The sequence below is a fragment of the Stegodyphus dumicola genome, chromosome X1 (genome assembly GCF_044657685.1).
Source record: "Stegodyphus dumicola isolate Sdum_Otavi_A_Nest chromosome X1, ASM4465768v1".
Taxonomy (NCBI): Eukaryota; Metazoa; Arthropoda; class Arachnida; order Araneae; family Eresidae; genus Stegodyphus; species Stegodyphus dumicola.
In genome coordinates, this window is record NC_140780.1 from 55,101,445 (window position 1) to 55,124,078 (window position 22,634).

A 22,634-nucleotide genomic window follows, 5' to 3' on the forward strand; every position below is an offset into this window, starting at 1 on the left:
TTTGAAAGGCAGTTGCACTTTTACACTGTTCGAGAAGTCATTCTCATAATCATAATTTTGGCCATACCAATAACTGTGAGAAATCATCCGAGAAATGTGATTTATGCTGGTACCACCACAAATTTACTTCTAAAGCCAAGAAGTATATTCCACCCTGCAGTTTTCAGGTAAATTTCCAGGGTAAGGAGTAGCAGCAACACACACCTTGCCTTCTAATATTTGTCACCTATTTGTTTGTGATCACAAAATCAGCGTTAACTTTTTAATTGATATAGATAGTGATTGTTCCTTAATCTCAGCCTACAGATCTGATAAACTAACTACTCGTCTCAAACTTTTCTAGTACACTGACTACCAATAAGTATTTGGAAACCTATGCAAATGACGATATCTGCGGTCCTAAGGTACATCATGGACTCCCAGTGTATATCGTGTAGGAAACAGCATCGGCTTTAGTCGCATGCAAGATGCCTTGCAGTTTGGAGCTCTCTGATTTCGAGAAAGGTATAATTATCGGGTATCACAAATGTGGCCGATCCTTAAGGGACATATCTAGCGATCTGAAGTACCCAAAATCGACAGTGGCCTATGCGATTAAGGAGTGGAAGGTGAGCGGTGATTGTCGGAATGTGCCCCGAGTCGGCAGACCAACGAAACTGGGAGATAGAGACCGATGAGTGCTGTCCAGAGAAATTCGGAACAACCGCACCCAGCCAATGGCCCTCATCCGCGAGGAGTTTCAACAGGCATCCAGGAGTATTGTTTCAATGAATACCATCCGTAAGGAAGCACATCTGGTTGGTTTTCATGGTCGTGCTGCTGCCTATAAGCCTTTGATCACAAAGTCCAACCGCGCTGCTTGGTTAATGTGGTGCAAAGCACATCGAAATTGGACCGTAGATCAGTGGAAACGGGTTCTTTGGAGTGAGGAATCAAGGTTCACCCTTTACCGTTCAGATGGCAGGGTCTGGGTCTGGCGTCTACCTGGAGAATGTCTCTTGCCAGAATGCATTGTGCCAACAGTCAAGTTTGGCGGAGGTGGAATTATGGTCTGGGGGTGTTTCTCCTGGTATGGGCTGGGACCCTTGGTCCCCATTCATGGTAAGCTCAACTCCGATGCCTACTGCACTATTTTGGATGACGATGTGCTTCCTACGTTGCGGCAGTTTTACGGGTTGCACCTGTTACTTTCAGAATGACAATGCCAGTTGTCATGTTTCGACATTAACAAAGGCTTGGTATGCTGCCAATGGAGTTCATCGAATGGACTGGCCTGCCCCATCGTCCCGAGCCCAGACCTGAACCCCATCGAGAATCTCTGGGACGAGTCGCATCGCCGAATTCAGGGGTGCACTACCCGTGCAAAATCGGTGAAGGAATTTCTATGTCTTCCCCAAGCCGAGTGGAAGAAAATACCACTAGCTGTCATACAAAGACTTGTGGAAAGTATGCCCCGGAGAGTCCACACTGTAATTACCTCTCGTGGAGGCTCTACCAACTATTGACTTTGAATAAAGTTAGTTTTTCTTTTCTATAACAGGTGTCCAAATACTAATTGGTAGCTAGTGTAGTAAATTATACAATGATAAATGTACATAAACAAAAGCTATTATCTTTAGATTTAGGTTTAGAGTTTAAAGTTAGTTTTTCTTTTCCATAACAGGTGTCCAAATACTAATTGGTAGCTAGTGTAGTAAATTATACAATGATAAATGTACATAAACAAAAGCTATTATCTTTAGATTTAGGTTTAGGAAAACAATGTGTTCTTTATTATTATTTTTTTTTATGCAATGTCCAAACTGCTATAATTTGTGCAGATTTCCTACATTATTTCAACCTACAACCTGATCTTAGAAACTTATTTAAATGACACCTGCAGCAAATTAAATTCTGGTGGTATTTTTAAAACTGCTAGTATATATTCTGTGAAATCTGTATTTAGTGATAATAATTATTCTAAGCTGTTAAATGAATTTTCTAATAGTATTCAAGCTCCATGTGAAAACCAAACTGTCAAACAATCAGTTCAGCATTATACTAAAACTCCTGGCCCTTTCGTTTTGGCCAAACAATGTCAGCTTGCACCCGATTGTTTGAAAATTGAAAAAGTGGAATTTCAGTGTATGTTGGATTTAGGTCACATTCGCCCATCCAACAGCAACTATGCTTCATCACTGCACATAGTCCCTAAAAAGGATATGAATGATTCAAGCCCTGTAAGTGATTTTTAGAACCCTTAATGCTCAGACCAAATTGGACAAGTATTCAATCTCTAGTATTACTGATTTTATGATAGTGAAATCTTATTCGAATATTTAATCAGTTAACATTTATGTTTAATATTGTTTTACTTCAATATAATAATGTACATTATAAAATTTATCTGTACAAATAATATGTACATTAATTATTAATGTTTTTTTACCATTTTAAAAGCAGTTTGATTATATTAAAGCTTTTCTTCCCTACTCATGACTTCCTCAGCATGAAGGTGTAAGAATATTAAAAAATGACACTGTGTAGAGATTCAGTATTGCAGATTACAATGCAAGACCAAAGATAACAAATCTTACCTAAGCTAGCAACATGATAATGTGACTTTGGGAGGCAGAACACACTCTGTCTTACAATCTAAAGACTTCATCTTAAATACGTGGAAGCTAATTTGCCTTCTGGCATGCAAACGGAAGAAAGAAATGACAGTAAAGGTCTACATAAAATAACAGGTTAACTAACATAAAAGAATTGTAAAACTCATTTAACTAGAAACTAATATAAATTATATATTAAATTTATATAATTATCTCTTCTCTGATCCAATAACAGATTAAACTGACAGCTTAAAATATTTCTAGCAAAAGTTAAAAACTGCAATACAAAATTTAGTCCAGTAGAGTTAGTCCTGGAGTACATTAACATCAAATTTTGTTTTATGAAACAAAATTATTTGTGCGTTTATTTAAACAAAAACATGAAGAGTGATTTAATTAATTGTTAATTGTACGTTAATTTACAGCTTGCTAAATTTCTTATTTACATTTTTAAAAGCTGTGAAAGATGAAAACAACCATTTCTACTCTAGATATTGTTCCTTGTCTAGTGCAGTTGACATACTGTTTGTTCATAAAGTCGATTATACCAAAGGACAAGAGCACTGTCTGCATACTGGAAAGCATGTTATGTAAGAGAAAGTAACTGGTACTTACACACACACACAAAAAAAAAAAGTTTATGCAATTAGACTATTCTCTAGGTTTCGCACCTAGAATGTATTACTACTGTTCAGCAGTTTTAATCATTCGGCCACTGGTTGGAATTTGGCATATTGATGACACTGCCTTGATTTTAGCTCGTGTGGATGAGAGGTAATGGAATGTTAAGAGTAAAATTATTAAAGCTAAAGTTTATATTGCATCATAAAGAAAAATCTGAAATAAATTGCTTATAATTTTAAGAAACAATACAGAACATACTGTTTTCAATAGGCATAAAACACTGAATGATATTAGTAAAATTTTCTTCTTGATTCATTAAATGGTTTGACCTTCTTATATGCCTTTTTATTTATAAACTATAACATTTTAAAAAAATTTTATGATATGGAGAAGACAGATTTGAAAAGTGTGCAAAAAAGAAGAAAAACTAATTATGCGATGCTTTATAACAAGCCATGACGAAAATCAAATCTTCTGATCAGTATCTCCAGGGTAAAAATTCTAGTTAAGAAGAAAATCAAGCATCAACTTAGAGCTCACAGGAATAGTCATCAGAAATTAGTGAACATTTAGATGTAACGTCAGACAGTTCAAATACAGCTTTAAAAAATTAAAAATGTACCAGAAACTATTTCGATTGAAATCGTTAAAGATGACAAATTATCTGAAAATATTTCAACTACAGTCACACATGGTGATGAAAAGTGAGGAAATGTCCTAACTGCTCTTAGAGATGTAAAAAATGAAAGATATGCATCCGATTTTGGTCATTATCTAGAAATTCTTACAAGGGATGAGATTTATTTTAAATTTTGGTCTTGTAGACCAAAAGATACAGACTTTCCCAAAAATCAAGACTGCAGATCATTTCTTCTGTTTATTACACAATGATTAATAACTCGGTTTTAGAGACAGACTGATTTTGGCTTTGTTTTTCATTTAACAAAGACTATTGTGAACCATGTTGCTTAATTTCAAATAAGGACATAATGTAGTCGATGGGAATACAGAACTGGCAAACGTTATCCATATGAACAAAAAAGGATGAGGGAAGTCTCATCATATCATGAGCTGTTTGTATTGAAAAGAAAAACTGAGTAAAAAATAATTGTATGGCTCACATATTGGAAAAGTCTGATGAAGTCAATTTATATTAGTTTTAGAGAGACTAAATTAAGATAACTAATATTAGCAACAAAAAACATTTGTTTCACGGACACAGAGAAAGTACCTCACATACATGCAATGGTAATTTTTTATCTGATGCCAAATTATTGGCAGAATATGACACTGTGATGGTGAGGTTATAAAAATGCCCTCAGGCACTGTTAAATATTCGAGTCCTGCAATACAGAATGAGCTGATTGATTGTTTAAGTAGTTGTTTGAAAACAAAGCTTTTGGGTCAAATTAGATTTTTTTCTTTTTTTTCTTCTTTGTATAAAGTAAAGGAAGAATTGTAATCAACCCATAATTTTCTCTGCACTTTCAACAAAATTATCCATTTTACCATTCCTGAATCCATTTCGATGATTTTTTAGCCCACAGAAGCATTAGCCCAGAAGGGCCATTCATTTCAAATTGGCATTTCACCTCGTTTAAATATAAACGACGAATCACTTTTTAAATTGCCGCCACCAAATATTGTTTTATATTTAAAGAAATTAAATAATGAAGATTCCACATGAATGTATGTATGTTTCTTGCACTGTGGAAAAACATTGGTGGCTAGAGCCATAAAATTTTGAATAACGTAATTCTCTCCACCTGAAAATGGGGAACTCGAAGCCTGAATTTTGAATTTGTTTTATTTTCTATTTCATATTTTGTAAAACTTTAACGAATTTTTAAATAGCAAACTTTACAATTTCAAAGTGAGCAATGGCAACACTGTATGGACAAAAACATTTTAACCTCCAGCGTGCGAGGCTGTCTATCGGAAATTCTAAAGATATGCTGTTTTTAAATACTTTGATATTGCTGTTGAATTGAATTTTATGTGGTTTCAGTGTAAAGAACATAACATTTAATAAATAAAGGTCACACACAAAATGTTAAAAAAAAATCGCATAAAATCTTAATGCTTTCAGTCCCCCCCTGAATCTGTACGTTTGGAGAGAATAAAGAACTCTTTTCCGAACAGGATTGTAAAATGGGTTTAAAATGGATTCACAAGGAATTTTCTCATGATATCTCTACGATTGCATGTATGTACATAAGTATGCATGTATATATGTGTGTTACATGATGACTTGGAGAAAAGCTGCAACAGATTGACGATGGTTTTCTGCATTTTACCTGGGAAGACTTTACTGTGTAATTAGAAAGATGACACTCAGACTTGTAGACAGATGGCTGAATTGAATATGATTTTTATTAGTGGATATAAACTAACTCTTGAAAACATATTTTTCATCACACATGATCGATCAAAAGCTCAATATGCATCCCCCAGTTTTATACAAAATATCACATTTTATATAACGTAGGTAGCAGCACGACAAAGCAAAGGGAGTGAAACAGCATCTTTACAGCAAGAGACTTGAAGCTAAAGTGTGCAATTATGCAGCATGGAGTCTCACTAAGAGAAAGTTTTGGTTTAGGTTAGAAAGGTTTCATTACTCAAAATTTTGAGTCCAAATTCCAAATTAGCTATGTCATCAGAGTTACGCAAGCCATGCAAAATGGACTGATCTAGAAATGACACAGTCCAGAAAAGTTATTAAGATTTTTAAAATAGAGAAGGAGAATTAAGGGGTTACCATTAGTTTAAATTATAATTATGATTTACCTATTTTTTATCTTACATAACTCAAAAACGATTAGCTGAAGAACATCGAAATTTTGTATATGAGACTACTATAACATCCAGTTGTGCACTTTTCTCTTTTATTGCAATTAAAAGAACATGTTTTTGCAATTTTATTGCAGTATATATATATATGCGATTCCTAATGTCATTTTAATTTGCCTTGAGAGAACGGTTAATTAAGTTAGAATCATCGAAGGGAATAAATTTAAAATGAAGCACAACGAAAAATATGTATAATGAAATAGGCAGTAGAAGGAAGCCATGCAAACTTCATATTAGATTTTTTAACTATTAATCCAGATTGATAAAAATCATCATCAAAATGTTAGCTAATGGAAACATAAATTTTCTTTGGGAGGAGGGTGCGTATTGTAAATTTATTGGGGGGCGAAAATTTTTTTTACATAGGGACCAAAGAGTTCTAGTTATGCCAATGCATGCAGGATATACTTTGTCCCCTTCACTAAGTTTTTCAAAGATATTTCTCCTACCTTCTTGGCATGCCTTCATGGTGTAGTGGTTCTGCACACTGGGCCGATATTCTAGAGGTCCGCACAAATGCATTGACCTTGGACAAAGATGAACTTGAAATCTATGTTGAAGTACTTAAGGAGGAATTTTCCAAAAATTGCAAAGACCTTTGAAGCTTGTGTGTCTATATTTTCCTTCCTAATTGAACTAGATTTAATAGACCCAATAATAATCCGAACCAGTTTGTCAATTTTTGAGCGAATGGAAGTTGAAATCTGTTTTCTTTTCAAACGGAACTTAAAGAGCTAACATCTTCAGAATTAAGTGAAGAAAAATTTATGGAATTACAAAAAAAATTTGGAAGATAACTCTAATGATAAATCGACAGCTATTTTAAATTGCTGGATGTCGATGCCAGATTTAGCTGTTTGAAGAAAAGCATGTGCTTCTTTTTCCACTTTTGATTCCCCAAAGAAGTTGTTTTATAACTGAATATTCAGAATTATGCTCCAAATTGAAAGCTACAAATTATACTTGATACTGCAATATTAAACAGTTACAGGGACAAGGTTTCCATTAAAATTAAAATTTTTTATTTAACTATACTAAAAAAAATACTTATATTTTATGTCACTTATTTTTATTTTAATAAATACGTTTAAAAGATATATAAATACATAATGTACGTACAATTTAAATTTTTTTATTTACGTTGAAGGAATAGTTATATTATATGTTGTTTATTTTTATGTAAATAAATATTTTTAATTGATGCATAATTAATATATAACAAAATCTGTATTCTAAACATAATAGTTCTAAATCTGTATTCTTGTTGTCTATTCCCTAACTCTGCATGCATTGCAGTCAGATTCGAATTGTTTCAAACATTTCCTACTGTGCACCATCCTGAATCACACTGGTAGACTGGTTTGGCACACCACAGCTACAAGGTTGCCGACCCCTGAGCTAGACTCTTCATTAATTCTAAGGCATAAAGACTAACTGTTTCAGTTACCTGAAATTCAAATTATTGAAACTATCATACAAAGTTAACTTTAAAAAATGGAAAAAGAAACTAAACAAAAACTGAAAACCAATGAAAACAAATTGAGAAACTCCAAAACTCAAAAGACTGGACTGAATTACTTGGATGCACAATAGCTATTGTCCAACCACATTATAGCTACTGTCTACGCATAAAGATGCCTTTGTAGAAGACTTTGCCCAGGAAACTGAATTCATATTAAAACCACAAAAACACCCATGCAGCCTGCTAATCTGTAAGGATTCAAACTAGCAGTGTTCACCAGTATTACCATTCAGCTGCTGGTGAATTAGCAATTCAGAAAGAAAAAAAAGTAAAAGTTTTATATATTTAATACTGCATCTCCAAAAGTTGTACAGTATACTTTTAAATGCAACACAGATAATATTTTTAATAGCAAAGATTATCAAAAAAGAAGTAATCTATAGCTGTCTGCATACTCCTATTAATTTTAGATATTCAGGTAGTTGTTTTTAATTTGTAATACCTATTGTAAGTCTTTGATAAATGCTGAATAAGAATAAATGCATAACCTAAATCAACTGCACAGCCAACATTTCAGTCACACAACAGCTGCTTCAGAAGTGCAAATTAATTCTTCGATTTTACATTGTTTTACCATATTCCATCAATAGTCTTAATATTTTCTTCAATACTCGCCCGCCCACTAACTTCAAATCATTACCAACTGAGATATATTCTTAAAATGTTACTTTATCACATTTGATTTTTTTTACAATAATTTATGAATTTATTTTTTTCAATTTTTTATAGAATTTTCAATCTTCATAGCCATGTAATACATGGGTAGAGAGATATATACAACTCGAGCTTAGTAACTGTCTACTGATGATACACGCATCATACAGATAGAGTATCTGCATGCATCAACGTGCATCCTTCTCATCATTTCATGTTTACCTGGGAAGACTTTACTGTGTAGTTAGAAAGATGACACTCAGACTTGTAGACAGATGGCTGAATTGAATATGATTTTTATTAGTGGATATAAACTAACTCTTGAAAACATATTTTTCATCACACATGATCGATCAAAAGCTCAATCTGCACCCCCCAGTTTTATACAAAATATCACATTTTATATAACGTAGGTAGCAGCACGACAAAGCAAAGGGAGTGAAACAGCATCTTTACAGCAAGAGACTTGAAGCTAAAGTGTGCAATTATGCAGCATGGAGTCTCACTAAGAGAAAGTTTTGGTTTAGGTTAGAAAGGTTTCATTACTCAAAATTTTGAGTTCAAATTCCGAATTAGCTGTCATCAGAGTTACGCAAGCCATGCAAAATGGACTGATCTAGAAATGACACAGTCCAGAAGAGTTATTAAGATTTTTAAAATAGAGAAGGAGAATTAAGGGGTTACCATTAGTTTAAATTATAATTATGATTTACCTATTTTTTATCTTACATAACTCAAAAACGATTAGCTGAAGAACATCGAAATTTTGTATATGAGACTACTATAACATCCAGTTGTGCACTTTTCTCTTTTATTGCAATTAAAAGAAAATGTTTTTGGAATTTTATTGCAGTATATATATATGCGATTCCTAATGTCATTTTAATTTGCCTTGAGAGAACGGTTAATTAAGTTAGAATCATCGAAGGGAATAAATTTAAAACGAAGCACAACAAAAAATATGTATAATGAAATAGGCAGTAGAAGGAAGCCATGCAAACTTCATATTAGATTTTTTAACTATTAATCCAGATTGATAAAAATCATCATCAAAACGTTAGCTAATGGAAACATAAATTTTCTTTGGAAGGAGGGTGCGTATTGTAAATTTATTGGGGGGCCGAAATTTTTTTTTACATAGGGACCAAAGAGTTCTAGTTATGCCAATGCATGCAGGATATACTTTGTCCCCTTCATTAAGTTTCTCAACGATATTTCTCCTACCTTCTTGGCATGCCTTCATGGTGTAGTGGTTCTGCACACTGGGCCGATATTCTAGAGGTCCGCAGTTCGATTCCCGGCGAAAACGAGTGCTCATTTTTCATCTTGCCTGCTTCCAATTAGCCTAATGTCTCTATAGTAGTGCCCAAACTAAAAGGGTATTGGATGATGATGCTTCTCACCCTGGATTTGGCAATTGGGTCCCCTAAAAACCTCAGTCGCCCTTTAAAAGGAGTCGCCTTTTAAAGGTATTTCTCCCACCTTCTTGGCATGCCTTCATGGTGTAGTTTTTCTGCACACTGGGCCGGTATTCCAGAGGTCCGCGGTTCGATTCCCGGCGAAGCCTATTGCTCATTTTTCATCTTGCCTGCTTCCAAAAAATACCTAATATCTCTATAGTACTAAACAAAAAAAAAAACAAAAAAAAAAGATTCTGCCCATTAAAATGACTGAAATCCTTTCCAGTTATGTCAAGAAGTTGATAACGTATTTTTAGCAGCTAAAGAAGCTCTATCAAAGCTCTGATAACATTCAATACCAGGTTCTCAGCTCAGTTTTTGGAATGATCAACTGACCCTGCTATTGGCAGCACTCTCATACAACTCCAAAATGGTCAATAGGAGCCAAAAGCATTTCTTCCTTTATAACTGAGTAAGAGTCAATGGAAATGAGCTACATATTACCACTAACTTTTGGAAATATATGAATCTATCAGGAATTTTTGGTACACATTAGAAGGTTGCAACTTCTTTGTATTTACCAACCAAAAGCCTCTTAAATTCACTTTTTTTCCCCACGTTACTTCACTCGCTTTCACTGACGATATACCTAGATTACATCTCTCAGTTTTCTGCTGACATACAATGCGATAACAGTACAGAAAATTGTTACTGCAGACACACTCTCCCGAATAGAAGTAGATTCTATTTCTCGCTCACCTATTCTAGATTTCAAACAGTTAGCTTTAGCACAACTTACAGACAATTACAATTCCAAACCACTGAGGATATCTTAACAGTATTTACTTCTTGAAGCTATTTATCTCTACTATGACTCCACAACTAATGTTCCTTGTTTCATTCCCTTTTCATATAGACCTATCATCTTCCAAATTTTTCAAATCCTTTCACATATAGGTACATCTGAAACTTCAAAATTGATATGCAAATATTACATTTGACTACCATGTATACTTTTATCAAGAACTCTGAAAGCTTAAGAGAAATATCAATGCTCAAAGATACATAGGCATTCGAAATCACCCATTGCAACGTTTTTACTTCCTGATGCCACATTTTTTCATAGTGCCATTGATATTTGGGCCATTACTAATTTCTTAAGGTTATCAGTATTGATTGACCATAATTGATCCCATCACACGATGGCCTGAAGTTATTCCCAAGTCTCATATGTCAAGTGACACAACTTATGAAGCTTTAATTAGTGGATGGACAGCTCAATTTGGATGGCCTTCTACTATCCCCACCGACAAGGTTTGAAACATTGAGTTGCATCTTTTCAGGGCGAACCCGTTGGGCATTCATTGTTTTCATGCCACTGAATATAGAATTCACGTAAATGGAATCATTGAATTGTTCCATCCCCAGCTGAAAAAGAAACAAAAGTGCGAGAAAACGCTTGCTGGACAGAACTATTACATCTTATACTTTCGGGTATTCGATCTTTTATCAGAGACGACATTCAAGCAACTTGTCCTGAGCTAGCATACAATACTAATTTAAGGTTGCCTTGAAATATCTTGAGCTCAGATCAGCTTACTCTACCATCCCTGACACCAACAAATGTTAATCATTTATGATCTATAATGAAATCTCTGAATCCCATTGCAACATCAAAACCTGTCCACATTCATCCACCTTTGAAATTGTGTTCTCACGCATACCTGAGAAATGACTCTATCCAGCCTGGTCTTCAACAACCATACACAGGTCCTCATCCCGTCATTGAGTGACATGACAAAACTTTTATCATCTATGTGCACAATAAGAATCTAACTGTTTCTGTTGATCAACTCAAACCTGCATTTTATATGTGATAAAACTGCACAGTACTAACACCATGCAGTAAGATGGAGACATTGAAGAATACCATGTTAACTATTCCTACAACTGTTACAAAATTGAAATGACATGTCAGATTCCCTCAACATATGTCTACCACTTACTAAATATAAGCTGTATACATTCTTGTTCATTCAATATTTTTATTATGCAATTTAATGTCATGTGTTTTATTTCTGTAACTTCTACCACCACAGTTACTAGTGTATAATTTTAATTATGTTTGTTGTATTGTTCAGTCTTTCTACAGGGAGATACTCTTCGGTGTTGGCATGGAAACAACATGCAAAATTTTTGTTTTGCAGAACTGAGTTGCAATTTTACTTTATGTGTTCCATTAGATATTGCAGAGTATGCAGAGAAATGCAGCAGTTTGCTTTTCATCAAAGAGTTGTGATTGGTTATGATTATGAAGGTTTACTTTTATAAATTTGTCTTCTGCCTCACCATTAAACTTCCACATTCTCATTCACTAATGAAGCAAAATACCATTTCAACTGATTGTCTGTTCTATGAATAGTGCCAAGTAAATATTTTCCAAAAGTCACTAAATTGCTAACTGAAGATTAACCCTGTGTTACTTTAACTAAATAAGTTCACAACAGTTAGATTTTTGCTTTTCTTCTATTAAAACAACAGCAGTCAAAATGAGCACAAGTGTACAAATGACAACAACCTTAATCCACAACAGCTGCTAATGTCCGAACATTGTGACTTATTATGTTTTGATCCAGACTCTCTCTCTCTCTCTCTTTTTTTTTTTTTTTCTGTGTGTGTGTGTGTGTGTGTGCATGTGAAATGTGAAATGTGGGCAGAGGAACTAAAATAGATTTTAAGGGTTAGCAACTACCAAATCATGAAGGTTCTGCCATTAAATTCTTTGAAAGAAATGGAATCATTCATATTGAAAGACTTATTTAAATGAGCACAATATGAAGCTATGTTTCAGTGTTAATGCAGCACAAAATGATGCATGATCCAGCCAAGAGCAGAAATTACTGTAAACCCCAAAGTGGTTCTACGGAATTATTCACTTAACAGAACTCAAATATATATCAAACTCGGATATTTTACTCTATTCAATGATTTTCTGATTGGTGATGATAAATTTCCTTGTTCATTATTGAAACAAGCTACCACATTTGGTTTTATAAAGTTAACAAATAAATATTTTGCTAGAAACCACACAATTTCACTGAACTCTATACAAGATTATAGCAGATAGTTTTAACTATTATTGTGATCAAAACTAAAAGTACTTTTTTCATATAATCATAATAAAAACATTTTGAAAACCTCACAATTTTCCTGCAAGTAACTGTGAAACCAAAGGTTCAGCTAATCAGAACATAACAACTCCAAATAGGCATCCACAGTAGAACAACCATTAAGTTTTAAAACAAACTACTATAAACAGATATTTTTAGAATATTTGTAAAAAAGATTTTTTTGCACATTTTCTATCATTATTTTTCTTTTATATAAAATAAAATAATATGTATATATGTATACACACATATTTCACAAAAAAAAAGTCAGAGAAATTGCTTTCAAAGGCAATTAATGTGCTTTTAGATTAAATTACTTTTCATTTATATATTGTTTTAGCCCCAAACTCTGCCAAACTGTAAAATCTACACTATCTCAGGTAACAAGCTGCACAAACTTTTGCTTTACTACACTGAATGATTTTAATACCAGGGAGCTGCAGACAATGGACCAGACATTACTAGGCGCTTATCAAAGCACAAGGCATGCACAGATGGTTACTGATGAAAATTAGACAACAGTCATGTTTTAAATAATCAAAAACTGACAAAGCAAAAACAGTTCAACATATGCAAACCTTGTTCAAACAGTCTGAAGTTAAAGGAGAAGTAATATGAAGTCAAATTTATTAACATAACTTCTTAATTACAACTTTTGGGGCTTTTTTACAAATTAACAACAAAAGTGTGGAATTTTTTTTTATTTTGAATTAACAAGAATTCACATTAAACTGCCTTTTATGTAATGTATATTTGTACATTTTAATTGTTGCATACCCAAATAATTATCTTATGTCTAAAAAAATTAGAAATCTATCATTCCCCTTTTTACATCAAATAACTAATTTAAGAAACTTTTCCTAGATGTTAAATTTAAAAATATTTATATGCAAAAACATGGACCAAAATATTAACATTTCTAAGTGATGAAATTACGGTTTCTCCAAAAAAATAACTTTTCCCTACACCTGCTTCTTCCTGCAAAAAAGACTTTGTTTTTTACCAGTGAAAAGTATACTTTAAAGCTTTTCTGCGTGATTTGAAAAAGATAGCTTAATATCGAAACTGCAGCATTTTGACTCTCCGGACATGGATAAAAAGTCAGTACAAAATTCACAAACCATAAAGACAATTTTTAGTGAAAATATGGTTAACAAAATGCAAATAAAACAAGAATTACTTCCCTTTTATTACTTTATAACAAACTTAAAGTAATTATGTAAATTTCATTCATTTCAGTTCCCAGTGTCTCTATATTTATAACTAATTTTTTATCCGAGTATTTTATTTAAACACTGATGAAAATTCTAAAAAATGTTGATAGAGAAGAAGTCTTTCATCTAGAACAGGGAAGAAAATTGACAGAATGCTCAGACAACAATTTGCACCGAACTTACTACTTTCAAAATCTCTGCCCACAGCTATGTAACAATGATATTTGCAAAACAAAATCATAACTTTGAAATAAAAGAAATAATGTGCATGAAAAACTACAAGTAGAAGATAAATATTACCTCGCAGTGTTAATAAATTATTCATTTCATTTTCTAGTTCAGCAATCTGACATTCCAAAGAAGCATTGACAGAATCTGAGGCAGCCAATTCTTCAATTAGATTCTTTAAAATAAAAGTTAAGAAATTTTAGCACATTGCTGCATAACACACATTTCATATGAATCAATAAATAGTGAAGATATCATAATCATGACTTAATATTAAGGTAAAAGCTACAAACTTATATAATCCATCAAAATTGCAAGTCACTTTCTCAGATCTGACCTACAAGTGCTAATGAAAGTTCTTAAACAAATATTCGAATATAAATTCATATTTAAAAGGGAAAACTTTTGATGTTACAGCAGAAATGCCTAACTGATTCTGAAAGTGCTAAGGAAATCTCATTAACATTTTACAGTTATACACAGTAAACCACAAAAATAACAATGCTCCACATACATTCTGCCAAAAACAATATATTCTTTCAATGTCTGCATCTTTTTTCCAGAGAGTAACATAAGTTATATATTGCTGGCTTTCAAACTGAAATACCATGAAAGCAGTCAATTAACATGAAGAGTACTGGACTAAAATTATATGCTATGTTGTGCATATGCAAATTGATGCTTATAATGCCATCTATAATCAGTGTAAAAAAAAAAAAAGAAAAAAAAAAGAAAAGAAAGAAAAAAGGGTCAGTTTTCTTTACCGAATCATGCTTTCTCCTAGCTTGTTTGACTTTTGACTAGACATGTAGCGTAAGCAAGAATTCTAAAGGCAACATCACAATTGGTATGTGCATCTCTGGTGCTAACATAGGAAGTACTGGTTGGAATCATTACTTTACTCCTTCACCCAGGGAGTTGCTTGTAGTGATGACATACATTTAACTCCATTCATTAAAATCCATGATAGGTAAAAGATCATAGGAATTTGAGGCATAGGACAGACTAATAACTGGAAACAAAAGCAAAAACAAAACTGTCTGATAACAGTCTATGTGTAAATTGTCATGCTTAATTTCTCACAGCAGTGAGCTGTTTCAAAAAGATGCCGAGTATGAAATAGCCTTTAGAATAGTTATGTCTTTTCTTGTAGTCAAATGCTCCCTTAATCCTTTCTAGGGAACTGTTTTAATTATTTTTAAATGGGAAAACAAAGAAATGAAAAGAAAATGTTTATTAATGTGAGAAGAGAAAGGCAAAATGAATGCTTTCATCAATTAATGTTTTTTAAGATCAATGCCATATGAATTACTACCTGAGAACTCAGTTATGGTTCTACTGTATATGTGGATTACTCCATTTGATATCTATGCAGATCACTCCAAAGTTCCTAACAGATCTCGATGTTTAAAAAAAAATATCCTGCAGTATGCACCTTAAGAAGGCTTTATATATAAATTCCTCTTTAACTAATTAAAAAAAGGTTCAAGGATTAACATATGAGAGTTCGCTGCCACAAATGGAGGATATGCCATCATAGAAGATAAAAGAAACTGATAAATATGTATTATAATCAGTGGGGAAAGCCATGAAATATCCTGTTTCCAAAGCCGGTTCAGCTATAAGAAAATAAACACAGGACAAGACTATCAGCCATTCATAGTTTAACAATCAGCCACCAACGCGTCTTTTAATGGTAGACAGTATGTCAAAAGACAATTCAATTTGGTGGAAAATTTTATATTTGGTCAAATTTTATTATAAAGAGCATCTGTAAACTCTTTCTCTGCTAAAAAAAAAAATAATTGGATTTTGCATGAAAGCTTAGATTACAGACCTAACTTTGAATATATACAAACCTGTACAACATTATAAATGAATTAATACATGCATGAAAAATTCATGGAATATTAAAATAATAATAAAAATAAATGTAAACAAAAGAACTTCTACCACATTTAGGGATAAGAACAAAGCAGTATGAGAGAAACTGAGACAGAACACTTTTCAAAGCACACGAATATGATGTTTGCAAACCCTTTAAAGAGCACTGGGACATTAAATACATTGAATATTTGTTAATTCTTTAATTCCCTAAAATATTATAATTTTTTTACTAAAAATCTTGAGTTTCTAGTGTTTTTTTATCAATATTAGATGGCGGAACTACATTATCAACGCTCAATATTGTGCAGCTATTAAATTAACATATCTCATGTTTCAAGATTAATAAACTGTATTGGAGGGAAAGAAAAATTTCAAAATCTACAAATGTAGGACTCACAGGCTTAATTTTATATATTTATATCATTTCAATTAAAATTGATGATTTAAAGTAGACCGTTTAACAATTCATTAAAAAAACATATAAAATACACCACTGCCCATATGCGTGCGGCATGCCATTATTTGCCACCGAGCTTGTCTTTCTTCTCTATTTTGTGCATAATTAAGTGGTTATTTATATTGCAGTTGCTTATGAAAGGGGCTTTTACAAGGTCCACGGGCCTTATGATAGAAAAAAGGGCTTTGAGGTGTGTCAATATATTACCTCTAGTAAAGAGGTAATCTTCCTGAATAAAATGTTACTTATACTATCATATTTATAGAAAAATTTAAAAGAGGCCCAAAAGGGACTAAAAACTGGAAAAGTTGTTTCAAGATGTATCAGATATAAAACTGTTTAACGACTTTATAACATTTGATCGTTTAATGACCTTAACAAAATATGCTATATCCTACACTTACAAAAAATTACAAAGGGGCCCTCGTAAGGCTTGATAATCGAAAATGTAAGTGGGTGGCGAGTCCTGAGAACTGGGATCATAGCAAGAGGCATACTCTTTTTATAAATTATCTAAAGCATAAATGTAATAAACTGTCATTCTTTTAGCTGTTGCATTTCTTCAATATTATGCTATTATAGCATGATATGGTTTGTGCTTGAAGTGTTATATTTATTAAATTTTTATAGACTCTTAATATGGAATTTGAATTACTTTCAAGAGCATTTTTCACATACTTTACATAAGTATGTTCAAGTGTGTGGCATTATCAGCGGCTAAAAATATAACAATTTTTTCTAAAATTTTAAATTTCTAAAGAAATTTTAGAAATTTCTTACTTCAAACTTAAGGAATTGCATTCAAGCATCTATTTTTACAGATATGCATTTAAAGTACACAAAAATAGATTTCAAAAATAAAAAATTTAATAATAAGCAGCTACGTGGAAAAAATGTCTTACAGAGGCAGTGTTATAAAATAAGCACAGGTTCTCAAAATTCAAAATTTAAAATTTCACTTCTGATTCTTTAAAAGCATCAATTTTATAGTCTTCAGGTTCATGTTACAATTCATGCAAAATTCAACCACAATTTAAATTATTTTATAAACTGCTTCTGAAAAGGTTAAATATCCACAGAGTTATTCCAAAATATTTGACAAAAAGGTAAAGGCAGGTAGAGGGGACAGAAAAAAGCAGATTTTGTAATGGAATGCATGCATAGAAAAGGCACACTGAGGTGGTACAAGATGCTGTCGAGTGATAAATAAAGCATTCTTCTAGTGTAAATCTTCATTCTCAATGTAATTTCAAGAAATTATGTATCACTAGATGAATGTAAGGCTCACTGACATGCATTTTATCTATGAGGCTGTTAAGGAAAAAGCTGCTGCTTTAAGGAGGTACAGTAGAGTTCTGAAAACTCGATACTGAATAACCCGTCAGTCAGTCCAGATAACTTGGCACCACTGGCAAGTCGAAAAAAACCCTGCGCAGAGACCCATTTAAGGTCATTGCCCACATGAATGTGTCCCCTTCTTCCTGCAATCCTTTGTCTCACGTCACATTCCCACTCCTCCATCATGTTACTGCCGCCGGGGCGCATTCAGCTGTTCAGTCTACCTGCAGCCTCTGCCAGGGTTAGTCAATTTCTTAGCTGCGTTGTACAATTTGATGTGGGTGACTGTACTGTATTGTTGAAAGCTGTTTCAAACTCTGTGGATGCTGGACAGTACTCTGAGATGACATCTTCCATTAAAAGAAAACAAGTAAACTTGTCAATGGAACAAAAGTTGGGGACATTAAAGGGACTGGATAAGAGAGAAATAGTGCTAAGAACTAAGGAGTCGGCAAAAGTACAATTGGAGACTGGAAGAAGTGGATGGAAATTGAATCGTGGTGTTAAAAGAATGTGTACAGAAACATTGAAAGAAAGTGAGTTTAATGAGGCGCTTTACATTAGGTTTTGCCAAACAAGAAGAGCATGTCGATTAGTGGGCCCAATCTTGCAACAGAAGACCTTGACATTTTGTGAAGAATTAAAAAAAGACGACGATCCTAAATTTGTCGCAAGCACTGGCTGGTTTGATCGCTGGATGAAACGATATGGAGTGCGCAACAGCTTAGTATTTGTTGAAAAACTAGTGTGCACAACAGCTTAGTATTTGTTGAAAAACTAGAGTGCGCAACAGCTTAGCATTTGTTGAAAAACTAATCTGGGGACACAAAGGGTATGCTTCAATTTAAGGAAAACTTTCAGAAATTTATTTAAGTTGAAGGTTTGACCGTAGAGCAATTTGTACAGTTGTGATGACACAGGGTTAAATTATAAATTGTTATCAGCAAAGAGGCTTGCTTTCAAGGAAGAACTGTCAGCCCTGGCTTTAAAAGGGGCAAGAAGAGGGTAACAATCTTAACATGAAGTAATGTAACAGGTGACCACATATTCAAACTTGGTGTCATAGGAAAATCAAAGAAACCACATGCGTTTAAGCACATTGAAACAGATAAACTTTCCGTTTGGTCAAAACTTCCGTTTGGCCCATTTGGTCCAACTAGTCAAATGAATGGATGAGGTGTGCAGTTTTCAAAAAATGGTTCCATGAAGTATCCGTTCCATCAGTTGAGCAGCTTTTAAAATCTAAAAACTTGCCAAGAGTTAAAAGATGGGGACATATGAGCAATGTTTTTAACCATCTAATATCACAGAGTTATGCCAGCCAATGGACCAAGGAGTTTTGGAAAAGATATAGGCCCAAGCTGTAATCCTCTTTTCTTTCTGCAAATGATGGTGGCCAAGGTCTTATTCAGAACTTTAAAAAAATTAACCTATTATATGTAATTGGATGGGTGGTCGACGCCTGGAACGAGTTAATCATTAACACTGGTTTATTCCTGGCAAAAACTCCTTGATCATGAAGGAAATGAGATGACAATGCAGGAAATGTAAACTTACTCGACCTCTTGAAAAGAGTTCCTGGATGTACAGAAGATGATGAAAATGACGTTGAACAGTGTTTCCATTATTATTAAGACATTGTGTCCAGTGCAGAAATTATTGCTGCTATCACAGTTACTGAGGAAATGCCAGAAAATGATGACGTTGACTTTGAGTACTTTACCATAGAAGCTTCTTAAATATTACACAGTGTTGAAACCTCCCTACAATATCTTGAACAACAAGGTGAATACGTAATAGACTTACTATTCCTCCGTTGCCTTTTGTGATGAAGCAGCAAAAAGCGGATTTCAGTGCGGAAAACAACAGGACATTATGTATTTCTTTAAAAAAAGTAACCAGTTTTTGGAAAGTTGGCAAGTTAGTTTTTATTATAGACAGCTTTGTGCCTTCATAAATTATTTTTCTGAGGTCTGTCTTATCACGTAAATTACTGTACAGTATGTATTCATTAATTTTAAATAGTAAAGGATCTATGGCTTCATAAAGTACACTGGTGAGCAAAAATTAAGGACGAAGTCCAAAAATTAGCATATCAGCTGAACGAAGAGGCAGAGCGGACAGAAAGACCAATCAGGAGATTAAGCAAGGTGATGTACGGTAGCACATGCGCAGATATGCAGGTACACGTAATGGGGGAGTGTCTGAGTAGTATAAAGCATGTTGTCGGTGTAAGATCAGTATTTCCGGCAAAGAGATTGCACGCCGTATAGCAGTTAAAATCACACCGAGTTGCTGCCTCAGCGAGAAATGGTGAATAATCAGTCTGTTAGACGACATCTGGATGCTTTTACCCGAGGTCGAATCATTGGGAAGTTGGAGGAAGGCCGCAGTGTGACAAGTGTGGCTGCAGAGTTCGGAATTGCTCACAGCATCGTTTCACGACTTTGGAGACAATTTCAAACTACAGGAACAGCTATCCGGGGGGTTAGTAGTGGTCGTCCACGAGGAACCACACCCACAGATGACCGGTATATTGCCTTACAGGCCAGAAGAAACAGGCGGCAGAGAGCGGGAGAAATCGCTAGACACACGACACAGGCGACTAGACGACCGATATCGCATTTTACCGTGGCCAGAAGACTGCACGGTGGTGGTCTGTTTGCACGATGCCCTGTACGGTATGGCGTTCTCTGTGGTGCCGGGAACACCGGAATTGGAGAGACAATGAATGGGGACGAGTACTCTTTACAGATGAGAGCAGATTCAGTCTAAATAGCGATTCTCATCGCATACTCATCTGGAGAGAGCGGGGAAGCTGCAATCATCCCTCGAACATCATTGAAAGGGACAGGTATGGAGGTGGCGGTGTTCTCGTTTGGGGAGGCATCATGCTTGGTAGTCGTGCAGACCTTCACATCTTCGACGCAGGTTCAGTCAACGGGACCCGTTATTGTAACGAGATTCTTCTTCCATATGTGCGTCTTTTTAGAGGCACTATGGGTCCACAGTTCCTTTTCATGGACGACAATGCACCATGTCATTGCACAGTAGCTGCCGAACAGCTCTTAGAGAGTGAGGATATTGAACGTATGGATTAGCAGGCACGATCTCCGGATCTCAATCCCATCGAGCATGTATGGGATTTTCTAGGCAGACGCTTAGCAGCTCGTACCTTATCACCAGTAATCCGGAGCTTCGATTGGCGCTGCAAGACGAATGGGCAGCAATGCCTCAACAACTCATTGACACCCTCATTCTCAGCATGGGCAGACGCTGTGAAACCTGCCTAGCAGTCAGGGGAGATCATATCCCCTATTAAAGACCGGATATTTCTTGCTGGACACCCATCACAGGGATGTTTTGGCCTTCAGTCGCATTGCGCTCCATGCTACTTTTTCAATAAAGCTTCTTTTTATCCCTCTGATTTCTCTTTTAGTAAGTGTTGCTTACATTACTCATGTCCTTACGTATTAGGGATCTTACGGTATTAAATGTGTTGATTTGGAAAGCTTTTGTACAAAGTTATATTGAAAAAAACCCTCTCGTCCCTTAATTTTTGCATACCAGTGTATGTACTTTTCCTTTGTTTAAGGGTATTTTGGTAGCTTGAGTTACAATATTGAATTCTTTGTAAACTGTTGTATTCTCAAGCAACCAATGCATACAAGTACTGTATTTTCTGAGGAAACACTTGTACTTTATATTTTAAAACTTTTCCCAATAACCCGGCATTTTCACAAACTTGGCCACCCTTCGGTCCACATTAGGCCGAGTTTTGGGGACTCTACTGTACTCATTTTTCAATAGCTGTGCCGTTTAGAATTCATAGATAAAATTTACATAAAATGCATGTCAGAAAGTTCTGAATCCCTATAACGCTTTAAATGTTCAAGAAGAATAACAGTTTACAACATCAGAAGGCTTTTACCCGCGGCTAAACAGTGTCCTATACCTTCTCAACATGCTGTTTCCACACATATTCCATTACAAAATACAATGGTTTCAGTCCCTTCTACCTGTTTATAATGTTGCCAGACATTTTAATTATATTACATTAAACAGGGTTGCCACTCAAAGAGGAGAATGAAATTCCCTGACTCTTCCAGGTTTTCCAGGTATGTTTTGAGAAAATTCCAGTTTATCCACGTAATGCACGTTGGCTGTGCTAAGAGGTAAATTAATTATGGTATTACTTGTACTGTGTAGCAAATTCACTTAATTATTCAATAAATCCCAGAGGACATTTATTCTTAATTATTCTTGATACACTTTGTTTGATAATTTTGTTTACTTTTCCGCTTAAAAAACTTAATAAAATTTAAGATATATACATTGGATAACAACTGTACATTTTATTTAATTATTACTCATGATCATCCCCAGTTCAACATGAGGCTAATCTGGTTCTTATAAATCACAACGCTATGCTAAAAGTTAGGTTAGATTTTAGGTAAATTTAATTTGTGTGAGGTGTATTCTTAAAAGGCACGTTAACACTTGAAAACACAAATATAATTATAATAGGAGTTGTTTTCTCCACTGAAGATTGAAATTTGAATCTGCCCAATCTGGAATAAAATAAGGCTTTTGCAGACATTCTGCAGCTAAACGAAAGAAAGAAATCTATTTAATGATATTTTTTTACTAAATTGAGGTATTTTATATTTATTTCGCAGCATACATAAGGAAA

At 34.2% G+C, this 22,634-nt stretch overlaps 1 protein-coding gene across 2 annotated transcripts in view; it reads right to left on the bottom strand.

Moving 5' to 3' along the window:
* Nucleotides 1-22,634, bottom strand: part of LOC118189438 (uncharacterized) — a 101,029-nt gene that overhangs the window by 31,950 nt on the left and 46,445 nt on the right. For both annotated transcript variants that reach the window (XM_035360038.2, XM_035360037.2), the window contains exon 7: nucleotides 14,332-14,434. In XM_035360038.2, coding sequence (XP_035215929.1) covers nucleotides 14,332-14,434 — 103 coding nt within the window. The remainder of the gene's footprint in view (nucleotides 1-14,331; nucleotides 14,435-22,634) is intronic.